At 40.4% G+C, this 27,014-nt stretch overlaps 1 protein-coding gene across 6 annotated transcripts in view; it reads left to right on the top strand.

Annotated features, from left to right (window-relative positions):
- The window catches only part of LOC139454099 (sodium- and chloride-dependent glycine transporter 1-like), a 39,406-nt gene extending 18,203 nt beyond the window's left edge, over positions 1-21,203 (top strand). For 2 of the 6 annotated variants that reach the window (XM_071235600.1, XM_071235599.1), the window contains exons 6-18: positions 10,640-10,807; positions 12,165-12,296; positions 13,683-13,971; positions 14,769-14,901; positions 15,428-15,562; positions 15,821-15,924; positions 16,457-16,581; positions 17,726-17,838; positions 18,136-18,267; positions 18,697-18,796; positions 19,878-19,978; positions 20,550-20,723; positions 21,046-21,203. In XM_071235600.1, coding sequence (XP_071091701.1) covers positions 10,640-10,807; positions 12,165-12,296; positions 13,683-13,971; positions 14,769-14,901; positions 15,428-15,562; positions 15,821-15,924; positions 16,457-16,581; positions 17,726-17,838; positions 18,136-18,267; positions 18,697-18,796; positions 19,878-19,978; positions 20,550-20,723; positions 21,046-21,180 — 1,841 coding nt within the window. In that variant the 3' untranslated portion in view covers positions 21,181-21,203. Of the gene's footprint in view, positions 1-7,473; positions 7,638-8,919; positions 8,997-9,077; positions 9,128-9,165; positions 9,289-10,639; positions 10,808-12,164; positions 12,297-13,682; positions 13,972-14,768; positions 14,902-15,427; positions 15,563-15,820; positions 15,925-16,456; positions 16,582-17,725; positions 17,839-18,135; positions 18,268-18,696; positions 18,797-19,877; positions 19,979-20,549; positions 20,724-21,045 lie in introns of those variants that run through there. The other 4 variants (XM_071235601.1, XM_071235604.1, XM_071235603.1 and 1 more) reach the window with 4 other exon arrangements.
- The last annotated feature ends 5,811 nt before the right edge of the window (positions 21,204-27,014 follow it).

Here is a 27,014-nt window from a genome sequence, read left to right as displayed (position 1 = left end):
TTGTACAAAGGCTAGTTGGCATTCCTCAGACCACAAGAAAGGTGTGACCTTTTGGAGGGGATTATATAAAGGGGCGGCAATTATGGAAACATTTGGGACAAATTTCCGGTAGTAGCAAGCAAGACCTAAAAAGTGCCGAACATCATGTACATTTTTAAGCTGAGGAATGTTGTTTACAACCTCAATTTTTGATTGGTCTACTTCTATACCATCTTTACTGAACACATGATAGGTAACTTTTTTCGCGGCAAATCTACACTTGCTTTGTTTTAAGGTTAGGCCTGCTTCTTTCAATTTTGAAAAGACACATTTTAGATGTTGTAATTGTTCCTGAAAGATCCTGCTATAGAAATTATATCATCCACATAAATTAATATGTATCACCAGTTCATGGCTTGCAGAGCCTTAGATATGGTTTGTTGAAAAGGCGCTGGGGCATTTTTAAGACCAAAGGGTAGATGATTGAATTCAAAGATGCCGTCTTGAGTAATAAAGGCAGATTTGACCTTAGTTTATGGATGCAGTGGTATTTGTCAAAAGCCACTGGCACAGTCAAGCACAGAAAATAATTTGGCATGTTTTTCGCCAATGGCATCGACAACTTCATCAAAACGGGGAAGAGGGAAAAAAATGGCTTTGTAACCATGTTCAATTTCTTATAGTCGACTGCAAAGCGATAGCTGTTGTCAGCCTTTTTAGCCACAACGACTGGAGAATACCATTCCAAGGAACTTGGTTCAACGATATTTGCCTCCAGCATCTGCTGAATCTGTTTCGAACATTCTTGCCAGACTGCTGGTGACTGACGGTAGAACCGTTGTCTAATTGGTCCTGTTTAAATTTTGTGTTCATAAATATGTGTTCTACCTAGCTGAGACCAATCGTGTGCAAAGACTGACTGCTGTGATAAAAGAAAGCATTCAAGTTGTTGCTTCTGGTCATCAGTGAGGTCTGAGTCATTGAGGTCAAAGGATAGTTGACTCAGAGGTTTCTGAAACTGATGAGAGAGCATTGACAGAAGGAGAAGATTGATTGTCTGATGAAAGGGTATATATGAAGGAAGGGTCAGTAACAGAAACAGAGGCAACAACTTCGCAACAACTGAGTTTAACTGAGGGGCTGTTTGGGTTCAGGAATCTCATGCAGGTTTTACCCCTGACGTTGTTGATAAGGCATTTGGCTCCTTGTAGTTTAAGTTGCTGTAAGCTTGGATAAGGTTCCAAAAGAAGGAGTTTGTCTGGAGGACATTGTGAAATGTGGACAGGAATATCTGCTTGAGAGTGGGGTCTTCAGGGGTCAAGCAAGTGCTGCATTGGTTGCTAACAGAGAAACTGATATAAGGCCATCATGTAGATTGACTGTTCGTGATGACAGATCAATGGTAACCCTGTTAGTCTGCAGAAAATCCATACCAAGGATGGCTGTAGGATGCAAAGAAGAAAAGACATGAAATGTTTGAGTATATTTAACATGACCTATGTTGATGTCAAGAGTTGTTGACCCGAGGACTGGATGACATTCGCCACCTACACCTACAATCTCTGTCATGTGGGACTGTTGTAAATCAGGTTCTGAACTTCCCATTTCATGTAGGAATTTCATGTGTAACTGATTGTGGCACCAAAGCAGTAGTCTTAACTTGATTTCCTATGATTTGGATTGTATTTTTGGTAAGGGAGGCTTCTTCTGACTCTGTAGTATTGGGAATAAGTTTACTAGTTCTAGTTGATGCTTGTTTCGGATTTGAAGTAATGGGAACAAACAGTAGAACTAACCGATGCTGGAGACTTTTGGGTTTTTGAGTCAAATGAAGACTTTTTCATGAACTGCCTGACCTCAGAGGAACTCTGAAACCATGCCCGAGATCTTATTGTTGGTTCCTATTTGCAAAAAGAGCAGTCATACAAAGGGAACAGGGGTGGTCATATCTGCTACAGAAATCACAACAGCGGGAAGGATCCTGACATGATCCTCCACAGACTCTACATCTACGTTGAGATCTGTCTGACAAAATTGGACTGGCGCTGAGGTTTGTTGTGGTAACCTGCCTGAAAATTTGGTTGGTTAGAACGGGGTGGATGGTCGGGGAAATTTGGTTGGCAAGGAGGGGCTGTTTGGACTTGTTGGGGTGGGATAGGGTAAAACTGCCTCTGTTGATGAGAGGTCTGGTAAGGAAAGGGTGGTGGCTGGTATTTTGCATAGTGACTTGGTTGATATGGTCTCTGTTCATGCTGCCTGTATGTCTTATGTGGGGCTTGCCTAGGGGCAGGGGCCGTGGCAGGGGCCGTGGCAGCTACTGTCTGTTCATGTCTGACCTCCAAGAGAGACTTCACCAGGTCAGACAGCTTGTCCACTTTAGTCAGGTTAACTGTGATGCAATGATGCTTTGGTTTGACTTCTCAGCAAGTTGGACATGGTGGCGCACTTCCTCCATAGATTTAGATTCCTTGTTGTAAACCAACTGCTTCAATGATGGGAGAAGTCCATTAACTGTTATGGCTACAGTAAGGTGTACCGGAATATCTTTATGGAGCGTAGCCTCTTGAACTCTGCTGAGGTAGTTCTCCATGCTCTCTGTTGGTCTCTGGTTAATGGACAAAACAGCCAGGTCAAAATGTCCTGATTGGCTTAACCGCTGAAGAAAGGCATGTTTAATTTCTCTCAGGACAGACTTGTTTGATCTGAGTCCTTGGTGCCAATGTTTTGCTCGGCCCTCCAGGAGGAATTGACGCATCAAACAAGCCTTTTCATTGGATGCTTGCTGCACCTTTGTCCACGTTTCAAAGTCTGTCCACAATGTGCCTGCGTCTTGGGATCCCGAATAGCATGGTATTTGCAGGTGGGACATGGCCGACGGTGTTGTTGTGGTCCTGATATGAGGTGGGTTAGATGTAGTCAAGGAGGTCCTGTTGGTGGATGCAGTGATCGTGGTTGACGATGTAGTAGAAGTGGTTGACGTCTGCGCGGACGTTGATGACGTAGTTTGAACAGGCGTTGGGTGGTGTAATAGGAGTGATGGGTGTTTTGACAGGAGTTGACAATTGTGTTGGATTAACGGTTTCAAGAGTAGAGATATTTGTGGGTTCACCATTGAACTCACCTTGAAAGTTCCTCAGCTTCTCACAGTAATTCTGTGTTCTGCCAGTCATTGACCTGGTCAAAGAAAGGATCCTCTCACCAGTTGACGTAGCGTGCCTTTTGGGTGATGTAGACGTCCTTTGGGTGTTACTACTTAATTGCCATGTCATGCGTGGATATTTAAAAACATACTGTTATAACAGACAATATAATATAATGTTGGCCGACTCAGTTTTCATTGCTGCTTAGTTGCAGGCAAATCATTGTTATGAGTATGTGTCACTGAATGCAGGAACGTACAAGTTATTGAGATTGGTACACATACTCATATTGGGATGTTGCCGTGCAATTTGTACGCTAATATACAAAAGTATACGTTCACGAGAGGAAGTATTGTCTGGATAATTAAGTCAATGATAATTTTCCCAACGCTACGATATAGTAGAAATAGATCTAACCTACACCTAAGGTATTTAGATCGTAGCTGACAGAATAAGTTAACATTTAAGTCAATAGTGTCTTACCTTTAAGAACAGCGAAGGCTGCTGAGTTGATGGCGTTTATTCGGTGGAAGAAGAGTGAAGTTTGCTACCACCGACTGCCGTATATATACAACTCAGGCCTTCATTACGCTACATGACTAAAGATCACAACATCCAAGGTGTCAGCGGCCGATCGGCTATAAACATGGATGGTTGTGTCATGATTTAAGGATTTATTCAAATAGGTTGTTATGTTGACAGTGCCTGTGACGTGAAGTTAACCCACTAATCACTGGTTCTCAAAAGAGTGACCCTTTGTGTCAGCCTGGCTGGGTAGACTGCATAATGGGCCACTGTCTCACAGCTGCAGTGACCGTGAGTTTAGCCGCATATGTGAAACATAAAAATATCTTGTATGCGGTGGTCAGTTAGTCCAGTCACTACACTGAATTTACTTTAAGAATAGTTATATTAGTTTACCGATATAGGTTGATTAATATATATAATATATATATATATATATATATTGTCTAATAGGAACTTGGTATTAGAAGAAAGCTATGACATATTGCATGAAATCAGAATCATCTAAGAGTGACACAAGTCCTTCGACATTCCAAAATCCATACTTAATGTGAGTTTTTGTATTGTTTATTTACAGGAGTTATAATTATATTCACGATCAGAGGAGCCCCGGCCTAGTCCCTATCTACGTGGAGTGCCCCCCAACATCCTTGAACCCAGCAAAGATTTGCTCCTAGTCTCGAGAACCACTATGTTTTTGCTTGTTTGTTGTTTAATGCCGCACTCCGTAGTATTCCACCTATATGATGGCGGTCTGTAAACAATCGAATCTGGACCAGACAATCCAGTGATTGATATCATAGACATTGATACACGCAATTGGGACATGATGACATGTATCAACCAAGTCAGCGAGCCTGACCACCCAATCCCGTTAGTTGCCTTTTATGGCAAGCATTGGTTGCTGAAGACCTATTCTAACCCGGATCTTCACAGTTTCAAAGAGATGTGAAATCTGTTTATTACTTTCATTTTCTAAGTCTTTTCACAAGAACAGTGACAGGTTCCACAGCTCAAATATCATACCGGCTACACGTTACTTTCATCAATTTACTATTTCAGCTAATGGTCCAGATGCAGTCAACCAATGACCTTTATAGTCTATATAAAGTCATGTCGTCACTTGTCTGTTAATCAATTAATGGACTACATACTAGTGAACACATTTAAGGAGTCCCATGGGAAATCCGGGTCAGAATTGCTCCACAGTTAGGCTGGTCGTACGTGGCTTTACTAAATGGATCCAGTGGTCAGACTCGGTTTCTTGGCTGTTTGCATGTCATCGTACCCCGATATCGTGGATCGGTGTTTACAATAGCAATAACTGTATTGTCTGGTCCAAACTTGATTATTTACAGGTTGCCTTCATATAGCTGAAATATTGCTGAGCACAGCATTAAATATATAAATAGAATAAGAACTTCTTTAAGGATAAATGCAATTGTGATCCAAACATATTTCGTCATTCACCATCAGTTAAATGTTTTCTCTGTGGTCTGACATATGTTTTGTGTTTGATATATATATTACCTGTAGATTTGCCAGTGATAAAATAAATTATGAACCAAGTGTGCAAGGAGAGGTTTAAATGTGAAATGAAGCGCAGTCAATTACCAAACAGCATAGTTCTAAATTGAAAATACAATATGTTTATTGCCTAATTCTACCATGACCAAATTAAACATGAAAGGCTTAGGTTATTAAGGGGAACCAGAAATTAAACACAGTGGACCATACAAGGTTTAGCTCTACATCACAGCTGGAGTAGCAACAAGTTTCAAATGTTTCGATGTTTCGACCTTTGTGATACCCTCAATTGTGTATGGTGTTTATGTACAAAATGTACTGCTATTCGAAACATATATTGATGTCATATACAATATTGTACCATTTTCACACAATATCAGTGACCTCACTGTTTGCTTGTCATACTGTGTCTGAGCTGTTGGGGAAAAATTATTTGTCTATTGTAACATGATACTTTCTGTGATGAGTTCCAGATTGGAGGGGAATTTCTAGGGGTTTGGAGATGTGATTACTGTATGACACTTTTACTGATCCTGAAAGATAGATACATTTGGAAGACTACATACATCATTCTCATTAACCCAGGTTCCATATGGCACATCAGGAGCAGTAGATGTTCATGGTAAAGGTCATATGTGCTCCATTTGAGTCCAAAACTTACTGGCAAGCTCGTCCCCTTGAAGAAATCAGATCCCGAATTTTGGCCAGGGGAATGTTCACCCACTCTTTCTGCAGTACATGTGCCAACTGTCGGAGGTTCTGTGGTTGTTGCTAACGTGCTCGCATTTGTTGATCCAGTGCAACCCAAACATGTTTGTTTAGGCTGAAATCTTGAGACCTGGAGGTCCATGGCAGGGCCTGGATATTGTGAGTCCTTAAAAAGGTTGTTGTCAGCGTTGTCTTGTTGAATAATGGGAAGGATTTGTGGCTGAAGAATCTCATATGTGTAACTTGCAGCAATTCAGTTCTGTCAGTGTAGGAGATCATCACACTACCACCAGCAAATCCGTCCACTTCCTGTATGCAGTTTCGTGCATAACTTACCTGCGGCGCATGCATGACGTTCCCCATTCGCACAGCACAGAAACGTCACATATCCCAAAACAAAACTTGTCTCCCCATCGCACTTGTGACCATACTCTGTGACCCTGACGCCTCTGACAGTGCATAAACAGTTCTTCACTGTCGGGGCTGATATCCTGCACAATCCAGGTTATGCCGTAGTTTGAGAGGTGGCCGTGGTGGTTCTTTCAGATAAAGTGATGTAACCGTATTGATCTGACCTGTGCTGTAGTAGTGATACGTGGTCAGCCGGAACTGGGAAGGTACTGTGTCATTCCTTATGGTCCTGTGTGTCTGGTAAGGGTTCCACAATACGTGAGTGAGTGAGTGAGTTGGGTATAACGCCGCTTTTAACATTATTCCAGTTATTTCGCAGCATGTCAGCTTAATGTGGGAGGAAAGCCCGAAGTGATACAGGTCTCAGACGTTTACCACTTCGGTGAAACCCACGAGCACGGGTATGGTGCTGACAAACCTAGAAACATAATCGGGGTGAACCGTGATTCGAACCAACAATCATAGGTTTCTGGCGTGTCTAGGGGACGCAACTCTGCACAGCAAATCGTGGCGCCTTAGACGACTGGGCCACCCGTGCCCCCTCCACAATACGAAGGTCATTCACTGCCAGGTTCGTTATCATTTAACTATTTATATGGTCTGCAGATTTGTGAGTATGTATTATGTCTTTTTTTCCGAAACACTGTATCCCTACACAGATTTGAAATAACCATGCTATAATTCTATCCAATCTCTAGTCTTCGTGGTAGTATCTTGTGCCACATTTGTGTTTGAATTAGCCAACGATTCGTTATCGAAAGAGTTGTGTCTGGAATAATTTAAAACGGCTTGCTTTTTCAAACGGTGTAAGGTGTTTGACTTAAACATCTGCATAATCATTTAATTACAATTGAGATTCCATGTCAGAAATGGTCCTCAATAACTCTTGCGTGCTGTAAAAGCTGATCAAGAAAAGATTCGTCTTACTCCGTGTGCCTGCAACTCGTGTACAAATTAACACAGTGTCGCATGCATGCTCACATACAGGATTCTCATTTCAAAGAAATGTGACAAAGAATGCAGATACTAGGTCACTATGAAAAGTGTATGCATGTGTAATAATACAGACTCTCTTTCCAATGCATAATACATCGATTGAAACCTGTAGGCGTGTGTATAATACACAAGAAAGAGCTGTCAACTTGCAATGTAATACAAGATACACCCGAGGCTGCCTCTCAGGCCCATATCATCAAAGTATGTCATATCAAATTTTATACAAGACAACGACGACTGTAATCTTACATTGTTTGAGATACATTCTTGTCGGCACTTCATAGTACTCGTCTCCATTCTGAGAGAGCATAGCATAGACAAAGCGCCTCCACGTGTGCAGAATTAAAGTGGGTGAGTAAGTTCAAATGTAACGTCGTATCAGTATTATTTTAGCCATACAGCGACTGGGAATTGAAAAGAGAATGAGAATTACTCCATTTGTCTTTGTGGAGGGAACATTAACGAAGATTATGCTGTGATCTGATTTTGTCAGCACATGCAGGCAAACATCTGGTCATTAACAAATTTGAAATATTTATTGTTATTGGTTTTGAGGTTTAAAGATTTGTAATATAACCTTTCTAAAGAATTCTATGGGAAAACGTTTGGTTTTGTGTGTCCTGAAAGAGGAAACACATTAACCCCAATATTTTTCATATTCTTTTCACTTGCCTGTAATGATTAAACATTTGGGGAATTATTTTATTGTAACATTAATTTGAAGAATAAGGACTTTTTGTGCCATCGTGTTGGTGACTTGCATGAAAGTTGTTTTGTATTATATATTAGGAAAATCTGTTTGCCTATCTGCATTGGCTATATTACGAGTGAAATGAAAATACTCAAACGTCTTTAATTGCCTCTTATGTAATTCGATTTTATTTTTTTGTTTTTTTGTTGGCCATTCGTCTCTGCTACAGTTGGATGGCGTTTGAAACATCAACACATCTTGAGATTAATATCTCTGGCATGTAGTTATATACCAATCCAAGTGAATGGACATTTATGTTTTTTATGTGTTTAGTATATGAACGTGTAAGGTTTCTTAATTTGATGCTCCGATCTTGTTCTTCCATTCGCCTTTTGTGTCTTACTATGGAATAAGAGAATTCCGTCGTGCCATTTAGATGTTTTCTTTGCCCAAGTATTTAAATGCATAGTCGTCATGAGCAAGTTAGATTGATATAAAACCGAACCAGTATATTACTCGCTAACAAACATAAAGTAATAATGTGTAGAGTAAGCAGATAAATGCGGGTGAGGCTGAAATATACTGAGAATATTGGTGTAAAGGCTTTTGTTGACGAGTGGGTTTGTTGTTATGGGTTAATACCTCTACCACTTTTGTAAGGACATGGACTTGGTCAATCTACATTTTATAACATGTAAAGAAACAAAAGGTTGAAAAGGGTCAAAAGTAAAGTTTGCAGGTTGTGTAATGACACTAGCACACTGTTGTGTGCATGCTCACATACAGGTGTCTCATTTCAATGAACTATGAAAAGAATGCAGCAAGGTGTTTCAACAAATTAGGTCACGATGACTTAACGTGAAAGGATTATTCATATTTAATAGGACAGACTCTCTTTCCAACGCATAATACATCGATTGGAACCTGTAGGCGTGTGTTTAATACAAGCGAAAGAGCTATCAACTTGCTCTGTAATACGAGATACAGCAGACACTGCCTCTCAGGCCCATATCATCAAAGTACGTCATATAAAATTTTATACAAGACACTGACGACTGTAATCTTACATTGTTTGAGATACATTCTTGTCGGCACTTCATAGTAGTCTGGATACAGAGAGAGTGCCTCCACGTGTGCAGAATTAGAGTGGGTGAGCACTTTAGTCGGTTTACATCCGGAATACCATCACAGCATGAGCATTTTCAAACGGTGCTCTTTAGATGGTCAACTATTTTAGAATATGCCGATAAAGATTCACATGTAGAGACTACTCATTTTTGTGACCGATGGTTATATGGCCCTGACACAGTGGTAAGTGTGTGTTGTACATAATTGTGTGTATTATGTTGTTCTGACACCAAAGGTATACGATAGTATAATGGGATAGTCATTGTTCTTACCACCGATGCTGTCGAAAGATCAATGTTTTCATTCGTAGGCTTTTTGTGTGAAAAGGCTACATTGAAAAGATATATCAATATTAACTATTTAAGGATCCTTCAATATCTTGGTTGAATCAACGTTGTTACCTCCATTTTAGCTCATTGATACAAGTTAGTGATAAGTGGAGTTCTACGCTGCAATATGTCACTTAGTGCCATTAAATGTCAACAATTTAGGTAACCTTTAAGAGAACCGCAAGGAGAATGTAGTTAAAATAGATGGATGTTGCTCAAAATACGAAATGAGGAATGCTATTTATGAGGAAGTTCCACAACATACAATGAAATCTGTCAACATCAAACTCAGAACTCTTGTCAAACGGATCCGCTCTAGATCTCTAGCCCCGACTTAACTATGTCAGTTGATCAAGTAATTAATCAATCCGGATTTGAGGATTTGGCATAATTTTATTATTTGAATAATAGACAAATTCATCTTGGTTCCAAATAATTTAGAAACTGAGGTAAGAGATGAATGCATAACCGTCTACTGTCTCAATGGCACATTGTATATTTTCAGCTGAAGTAACTGCATTTATTGGTTGAATGGGTAATAACATGCATACCTTTTTTACGTGAACCTCACAATCTCCTTTATTAGATGCACAAATATGCGTTATCTTTATAACAAGAAGTTATATCTATTAAGAAACACATCATCTTCTCAATAAAGGTGCTTTACATCATATCTAATTTTTACAAACGCAGTTACAGTTGATTATTAAGCCACAGATGAATATGTCTCTTTTTTCCTAATAACCTACAAAATTGCTTAGTAGTGTGGTACTCATTGATGGGGTTTGAAATGTTAGTACATATGGAGATTAATACCTCTAGCATGTAGTTATATAACCAATCCAAGTGTATGGACATTTATGGTGTTATGTGTTTAGTATATATGAACGTGTAAGGTTTCTTAAATTGATGCTCCGATCTTGTTCTTCTATTCCCCTTTGAGACATAATTAGGAATAAGAGAATTTGTGTCGTTTTGATGTTTTCTTTGCCCAAGTGTATAAATGCATAGTCGTAATGAGGAACTTACAATGATATAAAACCGAACCATGATGTCACATTATCAATCGATTTATCTTATAGTACCTTTGAGACCCATGAAAGAGTTATCTTCTACTCTTGGCCAGTAAACATTATGTTCCTATTCTCATTTATATACAAATGGACATTGTATTTTACAACAGTTTGATTAAATTTCAACTCTAGGTTGCACAATGTCCGCCAGCGATCTGAAGACGATGGAGGTGGAGGAGACACGGTCTTCCAGGCCACAGTGGGGATCTCGCGTACAATACGTCTTAACCCTTGTCGGTTACAGCGTAGGTTTGGGAAATATATGGAGATTTCCCTATATTTGCAACAGGAATGGAGGAGGTATTATTTTCTAACTCTCTTATCTTTTAGGGTTATCATTATCACCATTATCATCACATTCAAGGCCTTAGTAAAAAAATTTTTAAAGTTGTATGGTTGACATGTGGAGTACATTAAAAAAAATTGGACAAATCAGTGATCAAAGAGATTGTAATAAAATGAGTTTTCTTCTTTTTTTTCCTTAATGGTTAGATCAACATATGGCGCATGCTATTTTCAGACGCCCTTTTTACATCTTCCCGAGGAAAGAGAGTTAACTGACTTTAAAAGTCCAGTTTCCAACTTTGCCGAACCAGACTGGAATTCCTGGGCTCTATCGTAGCGCCACCAGTGTCTATTACAAGTAAAGTCCTTTCTATGCCTCTACTATTGACCAATCAGATTCAACATCTCGTATCACTTGCATTTGCTTCAAACAAAACGGTGGCGCCCAGTCCGAAGTTGATCTGATCGATAATCAAGATCTATATTGTGATCAAACGAGTCTTACAACGCGAAGTGCATCAAATCACGTGAGCACCTGATTAAAAACATGAAAAGACTTAGAAAATATCTGTTGACAGCGAGTTAGCGAGTGAGTGAGTGTGTTTATTACAGTAAAGGGGCCACCGCCCCATTATACATGAAACTTGACATAATAAGCGCTGAAGCGCCATATAATATGATTACAGTTTCTGTTTATGCAAATATTGAAAGATGGACATCCATATTATGCAAAATATTTACTACGTTTCTTTAAAGCTAAAAAGATAAATTTAGCCAAATTATTTATGACCGTGATTTTCCTTGATGTGAATAATAAAATAAGCTTATTGTTCGATGGGAATTTATAATAAAATTCTAGAATAAGACTTTCTCTTGAGTCCTGACAAAAATGTAGTTCTGATTCAAAATTAGGTATTACACAAAAGGGACAAAAGCGATTGGTCAAGTTTGAGACGTCGACCGTACTCAGTTATTAGGTCGTGGTTGGAACAGCGGTGCACTTGCTTTGCAAATCGTGCAGTCGACCGAAATCTGCATGACACTTTACGAACCGGATTTTGATTTCGGTCCGCGATTGGACTATGCATAGACTCGTTAGCTCAGCCAAAATGTAACTCCATAATACCAGCTTGGTTCGGCAAGGGTGGAAACTGGACTTTTATAGTCAGTTAACTCACTTTCCTAGGGAAGATCTTTTTTTTCATGCCTTGTGAAACTCTTCACTCACATACTCAAGCAAACGTGTATTTTTTTATAGACCTATTGAAACACCAAAGATTCAATAAATTCAAAGTAAAGAGATCATTTCACAGCTTTTTGTATATTATGCAGGTGTTTAAGATCATAATCGTTTTTTTCTTCAACGTTACAGGAGCGTTCTTGATTCCATTTGCCATTTTTCTGTTCCTTGCGTGTTTTCCGCTGTTTTTCCTTGAGACTTGTGTGTCTCAGTTCTCCGGCAAAGGGACGGTTCATGTGTGGAGTTTTTGTCCCCTTCTCAAAGGTAATTCCCCGTTTTAAATGTGAAAATTTGCAGATGATTGAAAACAAATGATTTTTTTCAGGCTAAATTGATTTGAATTCCATGTTATGATATTGAAATTAATATGGGACAAAACAAAAAAAAACAAATGCTAAAATATGAATACGAAAGTATACTATATATGTCACTGAACTCATATTTAGAAATCAGAACGACGAGTTTATACAATCATGCTGTTTTGCGCAGAGCCTCCTTGGTTTTATTTGCTTATATGTTTAACCGTGTCCCTGGCCCAGTGCAAAACATCTAAAAACGTAGCTGTCGAATGGTATCTATGTCGAACGGATGTGAAACAGCACTGTTGTATTCAAGCTTCAGTGCGTTTATTCATAAGGTATACAGAGTTACGTCCCTTGGATCCGTTGACCGGGACACACAGATCGAATCACCCGGAGAATCCAGCCAGTATCAGTGAGTGAGTTGGGTTTAACGCCGCTCTTTTAACATTATTCCAGTTATATCACGGCGTGTCAGCCTAAAGTGGGAGGAAAGCCCGAAGTGATGCAGGTCTCAGACGTTTACCACTTCGGTGAAACCCAAGAGCACGGGCATGGTGCTGACAAACCTAGAAACATAATTGGGGCGGACCGGGATTCAAACCCAAAATCAAAGGTTTCTGGCGTGCCCAAGGGACGCAACTCTGCACAGCGAATCGCGGCGCCTTAGACGACTGGGCCACCCGTGCCCCCGAATCCAGTATCGACATATTGCACTAAATCACTACAAACACAAGTTCATGTTTTATTTATAAGCATTTTGGTTTCGTTCATACATTTGTCAATTTACATTTTCCGTCTGCAAGGGTGGGTATTGACATAGTGATTCTAAATCAAGACTGTTTCATGGACCTGCAGACCCTTGAAGATTCCGGGATAGAATAAGTCTTCTGCAACCCATGCTTGCCGTAAAAGGTGACTATGCTTGTCGTAAGGGGTGACTAACGGGATCGGGTGGTCAGGCTCGCTGACTTGGTTGATGCATGTCATCGATCCCAATTGCGTGGATCGATGCTCATGATATTAATCACTGGATTGTCTGGTCCAGACTCGATTATTTACAGACCGCCGTCATATAGCTGGAGTGCGGCGTTAAACAACAAACCAACCAACTAAATCATGGACCTGCACGTTGTGTAGACGGCCTTTGAGGATTCCGTGTCCGAAGTGGGCTAAATGACCCAAGCTTGTAACAGTCGACCAAAATAGCCGGATGATCAAGCTTAGCTTCATGTGTGATTATGAATATATAGGCAACCCAAATGGACATAACTCCAACATTGCTGGTTGACATAAAACAGAATTACTTTCTCTCAACAGACACTTGTCAATGTATGTGTTCCTTCCACAGGGGTGGGTATTGGAATGGTGATTCTTGGTTGCCTGATGGTCCCATACTACAACTTCCTCATGGCGTGGCCGATATACTACCTCGTCCAATCCTGTTCTGCTGTCCTGCCTTGGACTACATGCGGAAATGACTGGAATACTGTGTATTGCGTAACTGACTTCGTGACCAACGTCAACTCAACAACGTCCAATATGACGTCATTGAATGATACGCTGTATGATCAAGTGGCTGTCACCAAAGCGTGGGAGAACCTAACACTGGCACACACTGCTGTGGAGGAATTCTGGCAGTAAGAATTTCATTCCCCCTGTTAATATATACATTGATATATGTCATTGATATCCTGTCTTTTAATATATACTGGGTACTATTTATCAGTTCTTAGGACACGCGGGCGGTAGGGTAGCCTAGTGGTTTAAATTAAAGCGTTCGCTCGTCACGCCGAAGACCCGGGTTCGATTCCCGACATGGGTACAATGCGTGAAGCCCATTTCTGGTGTCCCCCGCCGTGATATTGCTGGAATATTGCTAAAAGCGGCGTAGAACCGTAGTTACTCACTCTTAGGACACGCATGGGACAATTTGGAATCCCCGCTCGTTTCAAATGACCAGGAAAATGAGAATAACAGAAGTACGAATATAACTGAGGAGTTTTGTAATGGCAAACGCTATGGTTCAGCAACCAACCTGGCATGTTCATAATGAGCGAAAAGATCGCTTCCTTATTCCCTCTTATCTTTGACAAATTAAATGTGAGTGACAATAATTTTTTTTCCTTTTATCATGTTTCATTATAAGCCACAATAACCTTTTGTCCTTCTCTAGTGGATAGAGCATCTGACTGGCGGGCGGAGAGACGGTTTTTGATCTCGTGACCTCGTCACAGACGTTAATCGTTGAAAGATGCTACTTGTAATTACTAATTATGCTTCAGGGTTTGTCAAAACGATGCACTGCTCGTGGGTTGCCCTGAATAACGATGCCTTGCATAACGTGGGGCCTTCAAGATGAACAGCCGTAATATATAACTACAATATTGTTAAAAACAACTTTTAAGCACACTCACTGACTCTTTGACTACTAAAGGTACAAGGTGCTGGATATATCCTCTGGTCTGGGGGATATTGGATCCATGCAGGGGCACATCGTGGGCTGCCTCTTTGCATTCTACGTCATCATGTTCTTTTGTATATTCAAAGGAATCAAGTCCGTTGGCAAGGTATATATCTATCTTTCTCTATACCTCTGAGCTATATCTTTTTCCTTCTGTCCATCTCACTCTCTCTCTCATCTCAACTTTAACAACTTAGTTTCCAAAGCATAGTCTGGAATGGAAGTCGCTAGAGAATGGTGTTTTCTGACTGGTTAATGTCGATTTCCTGTTTGTAATTTCACTGGTAGGTGGTTCAGGAAACGTCGTTCTGACATGATCTGTAATTGGAAGTCATCAGATCTTTGTGGGGCTGTAGCTAACACTGAGATCTAGTTTTATCGAGATTGGGGTGGTGTATTTTAGGTATTATTTATGGAAAAGTGCAATCCGGATGTCAGGACTGTTTAGGACTACTCACTGAGAACTGTTTTTTTCCCTCTGTCTTCTGAAGCAGTGCGGTAGCCTAGAAGTTAAAGCTTTCACTGGTTACACCAAAGACCTTGGCTTGATTCACCGCGACATGGCTTTAATATTGCTCTGCACTAAACGTTTGCAAGATTGTGCCCACCCAACATTGTTTTTTCACTTCTAGGTTGTGTACGTGACAGCCACGCTGCCCTACATCTTGCTGACAGTGCTGCTGATCCGCACCCTTATGCTACCTGGGGCATCCGAGGGATTGGTGTACTTCTTCACCCCAGACTTCAGCAGGCTGCAGCAAGTACAGGTACGTGCATTGCTGAAGTAAAGACAATGCAGGCCACACATTTATAATTTAGCATAATCACGAGTTGAGCAAGACGTCAATGTAAGGACTGAACTTTAATGCTGCTGCAGGTTTAATTTAACTTTGTCATGTTTAAAGAAGTATTGCATGCATAGAGGTATCTCTAAAACGTTCAATCCTCGCATCAGAATTGTTCCAGTCACCAGGTGATTCATTGTCTTCCCTTCATCGGGTGTTTCATTGTGTTCTATTCATCAGGTCTGGCTGGAAGCGTGTCTGCAGGTGTTCTACTCTGTGGGACCAGGATGGGGAATGGTTCATGTTCTCGCCAGTTTCAACAAATTTCATGAACCCTGTTTACGGTAGACAATTTAAATAAGCTTGCCCTGTTCTTAACCTCACATAACTATGACGATGATAATTTCCTTTGATGAGGAACTCGGATCAATGCATCTTTATGTTAGTTGTCTACTTATTAGAGTATATTGGCATGATAAGACAAAGGACATGTGTTACTTACATTTGTTTCCGTAGGTGGAGGCAAAGTAAAAAGTATCTTGCCAAACAAGTTAGTATATAATAATTATTATAACCATTAAAAAACAAAAAAATAACATACTGAACAATTGGTTGGTTGGTTGGTTTGATGTTTAACGCCGCACTCAGCAATATTTCAGCTATATGACGGCGGTCTGTAAATAATCAAGTCTGGACCAGACAATCCAGTGATTAATATCATGAACATTGATCCAACCAATTGGGATCGATGACATGCATCAACCAAGTCAGCGAGCCTGACCTCCTGATCCTGTTAGTCGCCTTTTACGGCAAGCATAGTCGCCTTTTACATACTGAACAAAATAGTTTGGAACATTGTAAACGCAATTGTTCCAGGGACACGCTCCTAGTATCATTCATCTCTGAGGGGACGAGTATTTTTGGAGGATGTGTAACATTTTCCGTTTTGGGCTCCATGGCTGCACGTTATGGAGTTCCTGTGTCAGAAGTGGTGTCGAGCGGTGAGTTCCTGTGTCAGAGTTGGTGTCGAGCGGTGAGTTCCTGTGTCAGAGGTGGTGTCGAGCGGTGAGTTCCTGTGTCAGAGGTGGTGTCGAGCGGTGACTGCCTGTGTCAGAGGTGGTGTCGAGGGGTGAGCTCCTGTGTCAGAGTTGGTGTCGAGCGGTGAGTTCCTGTGTCAGAGGTGGTGTCGAGCGGTGAGTCCCAGTATCAGAGGTGGTTTCAAGCGAGGAACTCCTGTATCCTATAAGTTTCTACATAATGTGCGTGTAATGACAGTAAGTTACATAAGTGAGTGACGCACCCGACCACTTTCGCAACTTTCAATTTGATTTAAATAAAGGATAACCGTGGTGAAATGAAGTCAATTTCAACTATCTGGACAGATGTCTACACTTACTTTGGATGATCCGGTTGTGCCATCAGTGTCCCCTTCGAAGCGTAGATTGTGACACGGTTTCGGGAGTTCTTTGTTCACGACTGCATGACCAGATCCCTGGCAGTGCGAATTTTTAAATGTTCTTATAGGTGTCCTGCGTACAAACAACAATGCGCCTGAATTACCATAAGTTGCAGAAATATTTAAAAAGGATCTTGAGCGTCGGTTCTGTTATGCTTGCAAACACAACAACAAGAGCATGTTTGAAAAGCGTATGCTTAGAAACAAAGCCCATATTTGGGCATATATCAATATTCATGCGCAACACGATTTTGCAACCGGTTTCAGTTTGGTCTGTCAACGAACGAAAGTTGTTAGGTATTTACACTTAAATACATATTTAACGTGGGTAATAAATAAAATACCACACTCATTGTCGTTAGATGCCATTTTTGCGTACTTTCCATGGTATTTGACCTCGCTTATATCTCGTCAGATACCGCAGAAACTCGTTTCATAAAAATGGTATCTAACGAGAATGAGTGTAGTATTCTCTTTTTATGTTCCCGCGTAAGATTTAGTGCATTATAGAGTAGGTTCATAAGTAGACGTAGCGCCTGACCATAATTTTCTGCATAATGTTTAACACATCAGTGTTTATTTTCACAGACATAGTAGCTGATAGTGAATTAACAGATTGCACAGTATCATACAGTTTGCGTAGCGAGCGTTTACTGACTTGTGTTTGGCATTATCTTTTTGTTGCCAAGGTCCAGGACTTGGATTCATTGCTTACCCACAAGCCCTCTCTCAACTTCCTGTTCCACAGCTTTGGTCGTTCCTGTTCTTCCTGTTGCTCATAACTATAGGGTTGGATACACAGGTACATACTTGATTTATTATATTAATTACTTGTAGCACATCGCATACAAAATCATTTATTCCTAATAACCATGTGCAATATCGCTACTCCTTTTTGTAATTGTCAATGAGTGGAAATATTTGCTGGAATCTGATTGGTTGAGAAACAAGATGAAATGGGAATAACAGCAAGGAAATATTCCGGATCATTCACTGTGCGTAAATACATTTTGTTTCATATCTTATTTTCTTTCCATCCAATTTTGGGGCAAGATAGTCAGGGAAGATTTGTTTCTGTAAAGTCTTCTTTTCATCCCAGTTTTCTGTGACGGAGGTTCTGCCTACCACAATCATTGACAGTTACCCTCGCATGTTTGCTAAACGACGAGGGATTCTTACAGCAGCTATATGCCTCGTGTACTTCCTCATGGGTCTTGTATTTTGTACACAGGTAAGTAATTGATTAATTCCCTCCATGTAGCAAATTTGGTCGCTAACGTTTTATAGCCCATTTTTATATTGTAAAGTAATAGTTCCCTTTTCTAAAATGTTCTCAAACTAGTTTGATATGACATATAATGCCATATATTGCTAGTTGTTATAATGTCCATCGTCGACAGATTTCCATGTACTTCTTTAAATGTGTAACTTTTTCAAGTCACGAAGAACTGCGATGTGACCTTAAATGTTAACTTTCTCCAGCCTCCGGTAATAAAATGATACGCCGTCATATACTATTGGTCAAAAATAGCGTTTTTATCCCGACACGTACACCAAATGTATGTTTGCATGTATGCATGTATGCATATTCCTGCATAGCTCGTAGCATAAAGTAAAACCATACTTAATACTTATTGACATGTCTTTGTTATTTCGCCAGGGAGGACCGTACATATTTCAGCTGATCGACTGGTACATTGCAGCTCTGTCGGTCATTCTGTTCTGTTTTCTTGAATGTATCGCAGTCGGGTGGATATATGGCAAGTTATATATGTTTCATTGCCCATTTGGGGTGTGCTAATCTTTTTTCCGAAACAGCAAATACTCGAAACAAGAAGATGCCATGCATAAAAGATTATTTGAGCTTTTTCGTCAGTTGGTGCATTATTGTCTGTTCCGCGATAAGATTGTCTGAATGTGCTGTCAAGTGCGGGGTGTTTGGAAAGCCAATCTCATCGGGCCTGGAGTTAAATATATTAATTGTTTGCGCATGTTGACTTTGTCAAAACTTTACTTAGTTTTTAGGCTTCAGAATGAATACGAATCTGCATTTAACAGTTTTTCCTATTTCTCCTCATTTCAATAGGTGTGAACAGAAGGGGTTTTTTTGTGAATGATGAAACTGTTTTGATATCTGTCTGTATTTTTTTGTGTAACGCCGCACTGAGCAATATTCCAGCTATATGACAGCGGTCTGTAAATAATCGAGTCTGGACCAGACAACCCAGTGATTGACATCATGAGCATCGATCGACAAAATTGGGATCGATGACATACATCAACCAAGTCAGCGAGCCTGACCACCCTATGCCGTATGTCGCCTCTTACGACAAGCTTAGTCGCCTTTTACGGCAAGCATGGGTTGCTGAAGACCTATTCTACCCGGATCATGGGTCGGCTTTTTATATCTAACCACATACTTACTCTCACACACCTACATATCACCACTAATGTGCGCGCTCAAACACGCACGCGCGCGTTAGAATTGGTCCCCGGTACTCTCACACACCTACATATCACCACTAATGCGAGCGCTCAAACACGCACGCACACACACACACACACACACACACACACACACACACGTTAGAATTGGTCCCCGGTACTCGCACACATTTCTTCTTGACTAATCGTTGGTCAGGTGACTGGGTTGATTGCGTGTCATCATAACCCGACGTCAATGGACGTTACTCATAATACCAACCACTTAATTTTCGGTTGTCCCTTCCTCATATAGCTCGAATTACATTGTATTATCCGACTGTGTGTGTGTGTGGTGTTTATAATAATGTTTGCTGTGGTAATAACCAATAAGGATTTCCACAATCAATGTTTGTATAGGTATTGACCGGTTCAGCAAGGACATCGAGCTGATGCTGGGACATCCACCTCCGATCATCCTGCGGTTCCTCTGGTGTTTCGTTATACCCGTTGTTTTACTGGTAATGCAATGAACCACACGAATATATACTTTTATGAATGTTTGTTTGTTGTTTAACGCCGCACACAGCAATATTCAACACGAATATATACTTTTATGAATGTTTGTTGGTTGGTTGGTTGGTTGTTTAACGCCGCACTCAGCAATATTCCAGCTATATAACGGCGGTCTGTAAATAATCGAGTCTGGACCAGACAATCCAGTGATGGACATCATGAGTATCGATCCACGCAATTGGGATCGATGACATGCATCAACCAAGTCAGCGAGCCTGACCACCCGATCCCATTAGTCGCCTCTTACGACAAGCATTGTCGCCGTGAGCGGGAAGCATGGGTTGCTGAACACCTATTTTTCCCCGGATCTTGCAACACATGAAACGCAACAGGGAAGCAACTCTGCCCATCATGGGCATCCTCTCGGATAGCATGACAGTAATCTTGTTATGTAACTATCCCGTGAAGAGGAGCAATTGCATAAATATACTACTTGCGTACTCACACTCCAATATTGTCAATGGACGTTTTTGTGCTTGATTAGTCTTGTGTATTGAGAGTCACATTCCCTTCCAGACAGTGTTCGTCCTGACCTTGGTCCAGTATGGGCCGCCCACCTATGGCAAGTACAAGTATCCACCGTACGCCGTTACCATTGGTTGGTGTATCGCAACAGTGCCCATAATTCCCCTTCCAGTGTGTGCTGTGTTGTCTCTACTAAAGCACAGATCTGCTGCGTCCTTCAAACAGGTACGTCTTATTTTCTCTTTCCTCATACGCTTGCCTTAAAAGGCGACTATGCTTGTCCTAAGAGGCGACTAACGGGATCGGGTGGTCAGGCTCGCTGACGTGGCTTGCAGCATGTCATCGATCCCAATTGCGTGGATCGATGCTCATGATATCAATCACTGGATTGTCTGGTCCAGACTCGATTATTTACAGACCGCCGTCATATAGCTGAAATATTGCTGAGTGCGGTGTAAAACAACAAACCAACAACAACAATATTATTGCTACCGTAAATACTCATGACAGAACTTGGGTTTATTTTTTTTATACTGCATATTTTCAGCGTCTCCTGCTTGCCCTGAGGCCTGACTTCGACTGGATGCCATCATCATCAACACACAAGGGGCCTTACAGGGAGGAGCAGCAGAGTAGGAGAAGGACGGTCAGGGAAAATGTCAGAGCCGTGTTCAAACGTTGACCTGCATATTCACCAACACGATGAGCACAGTGGTGTATCATAGTTTACATTCATAGTTTCTATCATTTGTATTTGCATATGTATTTATGGAGCACATATAACGAAGACACAAATGTAACATTTTCATGACACAAACGATTTGTATCAGGAACATAATCTGGCGACGCACACACAAGTCCAATAATTTCGCCACGAAATACCAGTTATCTTTCCTAGATGTTGGTTGGTTGGTTTGTTGTTTAACGCCGCACTGAGCAATATGCAATTGGGATCAGTAAACAAGCACCATCCAAGTCAGCGAGCTAGGCCACCCGATCCCGTTAGTCGCCTTCCTATATGTCGACTTTGAATTTCGTTATCAATAATCATAGTAAAAGAACATTTTGTATTTCCCACTATTGCTTGTATTTTCATTGATTCTACAAAGAACATTTTGAAAGTTGACAGCATGTACATGTATCATTTTGTTTGTTTGTTTGTTGCTCAACGCCACACTTAGCAATATTCCTGCTATATGACGGCGGTCTGTAAATAATCGAATTTGGACCAGACAATCCAGTGATTGATATCATGAGCATCGATCTTCGCAATTTGGATACGATGACATGTGTCAACCAAGTTTGAGAGAGTGACCACCCGATCCCGTTAGTCGCCTTTTACGGCAAGCATGCCTGGGTCGCTGAAGACCTGTTCTGTACTCGGATCTTCACGTGTCTTTAGTTTTTATTTAAGAAATATACAACACGTGGCCGTTGTTTATCGCACAATAAAACACCGCAGGGAGAATAAACCATGAGGGTCGCAGCCAAGAGTGATGTATTCTTCCTGCATTGTTTTTGTGTATGATAAAAAACGACCACGAGTTGTTTATGTTTTATATGAGATATCGACATTATTTACAGGTCCTTATAGTTTCGAAGTCTGGGGCTACCAAAGAAGCGAAAGCATAGAAATTGTCCACCATAAGTTTTGTAAATGTTTGTTACAAAATTATTCATAATTTGGATATCTAATTTTCGAGCACGTGGTAAGATTCAAATTCAACATTACAATTCTGATAAATATTTATCTGTCTTTTATCTGTCACCATATTTACAAATGAGTGAGTGAGTGAGTATGGTTTTACGCCGCTTTTAGCAATATTCCAGCAATATCACGGCGGGGGACACCAGAAATGGGCTTCACAAATTGTACCCATGTCTGAAATCGAACCCGGGTCTTCGGCGTGAAGAGCGAACGCTTTAACCACTAGGCTACCTGACCGCCCTATTTACAAATGAGATTATGAATGAATTTATGAAGATATATTGGTCATATAATGTTGAATACACACACCAGTTCTTCACTCTAATTGCACAAATATTCAGGACTACAGTCTACAGCCAGCACAAAGAACAGACAACAATTTTGTTTGTATCTTGTTTATTTAGTTCCTTCATAAATAGCATTCATGCTTATTTCACCCTTTTTGTTCATTCTGTTATATTTCAGGCTAATTCATGAAACCAGCATCTGCCCGAGGCAAGGGAGTTAACTAACTACAAATGTCCAGTTTCCCCCCTTGCCGAACTAAGCTGGAATTATGGAGTTAGATCTTGGCTGGACTAACGAGTCTATGCATAGTCCAATCAAAATCGCGAAATCGAAATCCGGTTCGTAAAGTGTCATGCAGATTTCGGACAATTGCAGGATTTGCAAAGCATGTGCACCGCCAACTCGGTGTCAACAGATATTTTCCAAATCTTTTCATGTTTTTAATCAATGTGCTCACGTGATTTGATGCACTTTGCGATGTTAGACCCGTTTTATCACAATATAGATCTTGATTATCAATCAGATCGTCTTGACTAGGCGCCGCCATATTTTGTTTGAAGCAAATGCAAGTGATACGAGAGGCTGAATCTGATTAGTCCATAGGAGAGGCAAAGAAGGGACATAACTCGTTATAGCCACTGGTGGCGCTACGGTCGAGCCCAGGAATTCCAGCCTAGTTCGGCAAGGGTGGAAACTAGACTTTTAATGTCTGTTAACTCTCTTGCCTCGGGAAGATGGAAAACAATGATATAATATGTTGCCACTATTCTCCTGCAAGAAAGAAAGAAAGAAAGAAATAGTCTAAGACACCAAAGGTTAGAGCCGTAGCTGTTGCCGTTTGCAAGCGTACAGGCAGCACTGCGAAGACGGTCTTGGGTATCAGTTCCCATAACTTTGCTTGTAGACCTTTGCGACTTGGGCTCTGTTCCCGAATATAGGACCGTCTACTTTATTTATTGAGCGGCTGAAAAACTAACACTATTACTGAGGAAGAACACCCGTGACCAAAATGAGTTCAAAGTGGCGGAAGGAGGATTTCCGGTAAATTTAAATGCATTCATACCTTGCTTTGTATCACTCTGTCGGTGTGTTGGACATCGAAATATATTTTGTAACATGACAATGTTATGACCAGGCACACACTAAACAAGCGTGATGATACATTCCCCGGGTTTCAGCGCTGGCCCTATGAGACACCAGGACCAGCTTAGACGCCTCATAAACTGGAGTCTTAGACGCCTTTATAAACTGGTGTCACTTCCCACTAACTCCAGCCGGCGGTCCGATTGATTGCCACGAAAGGTGCTCATTGACACTATGTGTAGGCAATTGTGTTTTTGACTACATGGTAGGCGGGCCACTGACTAAAAACAAGTTTTAGTTCGAGCTATATTATCTGTTGCCACTTTCCGACTGACTAAGCACTGACCTTTTCGGAAGATATATATATTGCACATTCCAGAAAAGCTTCCACTTCGGAACCGTTTGTGACGATAGTATTTTAATATTACATTACATCATAAATAACTTATAACGCTTATGAGTGTGGGATGTTGTATATCCAGTATTAGGAATAAACACAATGTATGTGTTTAGCTCACCAGGGTTCGCTTGCTACAATGTTTATTTACAATACATTACTCTAATAAACAACATCAAACAAACATTCATAACATATGACACTTGACATCCGAAAACACACTCGTCTGATTTGGATTAAAGTTAATATCATTTGGGACTCGCCTTTCATTATGAATGATATATATAATATATTTGATATATTCATACACTACCTCGCCTTTCATCTGTCGCAATAATTATTACGTAGTCGATTCACATGTGCGGAATAAATGGTGAAAGTTACCGGTAAAGGGACCACGTGTTCGGGATCGAGTTAAGAGTGTATTCATAATCTAGAATGTCATCCCTCCAAAATATAAAAAGTGAACTAAATAGCTTCAAATCTGACGGTGTTGTGCCTTATCAAAGAATTGTTTGATTAGAATTTGAGAAATCTGTTTAGTCGAGAAAACGTGTGCCGATATTGTTGTGTCTTTCTTTTTACCATAAAACAGTTTGAAGCCCATTTCTGGTGTCCCCCGCCATGATATTGCTGGAATATTGCTAAAAGCGGCGTAAAACCATATTCACTCACTCACTCACTACCATAAAACAATATTTATGAGGAGGTTACCGTGTTCTTGTCTGCATATATCTTGTTATTAGCAAAGGTATAACCTTGCTAAATCGAGAAGGTATATAATTGCTCAAATAACGCGCGCATGCGAATGGTCGAAGGATTTCCTTTATACCTAAGACCGTCAGTTTTGTACTAAACGTAATCAACTCCCAATAATAAACCATTATACTCGCAGTTGTACCATGGACTGTACAACTTTTTTAATTTCATAATTCAGTTGTTAACAAAATGGATGCATTAAATAAGAGTATGCATTTACAAGGACAAACATTTTATTATCAAGCTGACGTCACGAACCTGGACTAGTATTATCATCATCAGTCTGCAATACCACCCAAACTCTCATCATCAATATTGCAATCATTTCTCATACAATCATATATTTATTTATTGTTTCTTTATAATAATACATGGATTTATCGTTAAAGAGATACATAGATAACTTAAAAATACAATCTCATTAAAATCATATCTCAGTTCTCGCTACCGCTAAACAAAGAGGACATCCCATTATAGGTCACGTCAGACCGACCTTGTGCGAACTTTGATCGACCAATGGAATGACCAATCAGAAGGCAGCTTTCTCGTGCTTTACGGCACTAATTTCAAATTGGCGATTACGCTTCGAAACATATTTTTACAAATTCTCGATTACAAATTTGAAACCTAAACAAAAGAACATTCTGGAATGGCTAATAGATAGTCTAGATTGTATGTATTCAGCCGTTAAACCCGTAACTATCGTTCGGAGTTAAAAAATTTGAAGTTGCATGATTAGAAATCACATTCCGACTGTCACTTTCATAATCTGGTAAGCGATGCTCTGATTGGTCGGATGAAAGGTCGTTCTGACGGGACCCCTAATGGGGTGTCCTCAGGTCTTTGTTAAGCGGTAGCGAGAACTGAGGCCTGATTTTAATGAGATTGCTTAAAAATAATTCTGAAACGCGTGTATCATTGACAGAAACCGCAGGTATCTGGTATTAAAATTGTGTTAATTTGAATGTTTATTGAAGAGGAGCTTTCCATACGATACAATTGTTTTTTTCTATATAGACAAGAATGTCGGCGACAAAATACATCTTTTGATTTAAAGGCACCAGTTGGTCGTGATACACATGCGATATTTAGCTGAACGTTTATCATGAAAAAAACAAAAACATAATTGTCATTATTTTGGACAATGATTGAGTTGTCATACATTCCCTTTTTTAACCTACAAACACTAGTCGCCAGCCGTCAGCGTATTGTTTTATTCATGTTCAAATGTTGAGTCCCATGAACCTCCACCGGAAGCTTGGCTAGTAAGAAACAGATCCATTCGTCACCACTCGCCCCTTTCCTTAACCTGCAAGAAGATTCATCCCCCTATCGATGAATGTTATGTGAGAAAATATGACAAACCAATCAGAATGCGCGTATGATTTCAAGTTCTTCGTCAAAGAATCCCTCAGAAATAATTTTCGGTTTTACATACATGTATGTCTTGCATCTAAAAATATACCCAAGACACAGTTAAATGTGTTCAATCATACTTTATAATTCCGCACGTCCCGATGTGCTTTAAATTGCATCTGAAATATATATAATATATGGTGAAATATATGTGCACCATTACGCAACGAGTTGACAATTGTTTTTTATCATCCAAAACTGGCTCCCACAGGAGATATCGCTTGGATGAGATCAAGCGATATCTACACTGTAGATATCGCTGCAATGAAATTACATCACAATGGTTTGCAGACCATTGTGACGTCACTGGTTACCATGACGTCACAATCAAATGACATCACTAATGGCTCTGCTACTGAAGCTGTTTTCAGTACTTTTTACACTGAAGACACTGCTTATTACTGTCTACAAATTGAAAAAGTTGAAAGAATGATGTTGGATGATAAATAAAATCTCACCCTCGCGTCTTTTGATATCAAATATATCAACACTCGTTGATAAAAGTGGCAAAAATCCTCGGCAAGCCTCGGAGTTTTCCCACTTTTATCAACTCGTGTTGATATATTTGATATCAAAAGACACTCGGGTGAGATTCTCTATAGGTATGCCCGTTTTATGCTAAGACGGAACCCGGTCGCTAAAATGGCCACGAAAGGGGCATGAGTCTCTGAAACAGATCGCGATCGCTGTTACGCTGTGAGGAATGATGAAAGGTTCCCTGATGAAGCGAACGTAAAATATTGCTTTCCCCGTGTGTCCTGCAGCGTCTCTGCGCTCACTTCCCGCTGCATACAATGTGTCCGACTGGGTGATACATTTATGATACTTCTAAACAATTTCAATTTTACAGAATTAATAATGGTTA

Source organism: Haliotis cracherodii, unplaced genomic scaffold, assembly GCF_022045235.1.
Source record: "Haliotis cracherodii isolate W230 unplaced genomic scaffold, xgHalCrac1.p SCAF_10, whole genome shotgun sequence".
Lineage (NCBI taxonomy): Eukaryota > Metazoa > Mollusca > Gastropoda > Lepetellida > Haliotidae > Haliotis > Haliotis cracherodii.
Note: the sequence above shows the minus strand (reverse complement) of the source record. Positions and strands in the feature narration are given on the sequence as shown.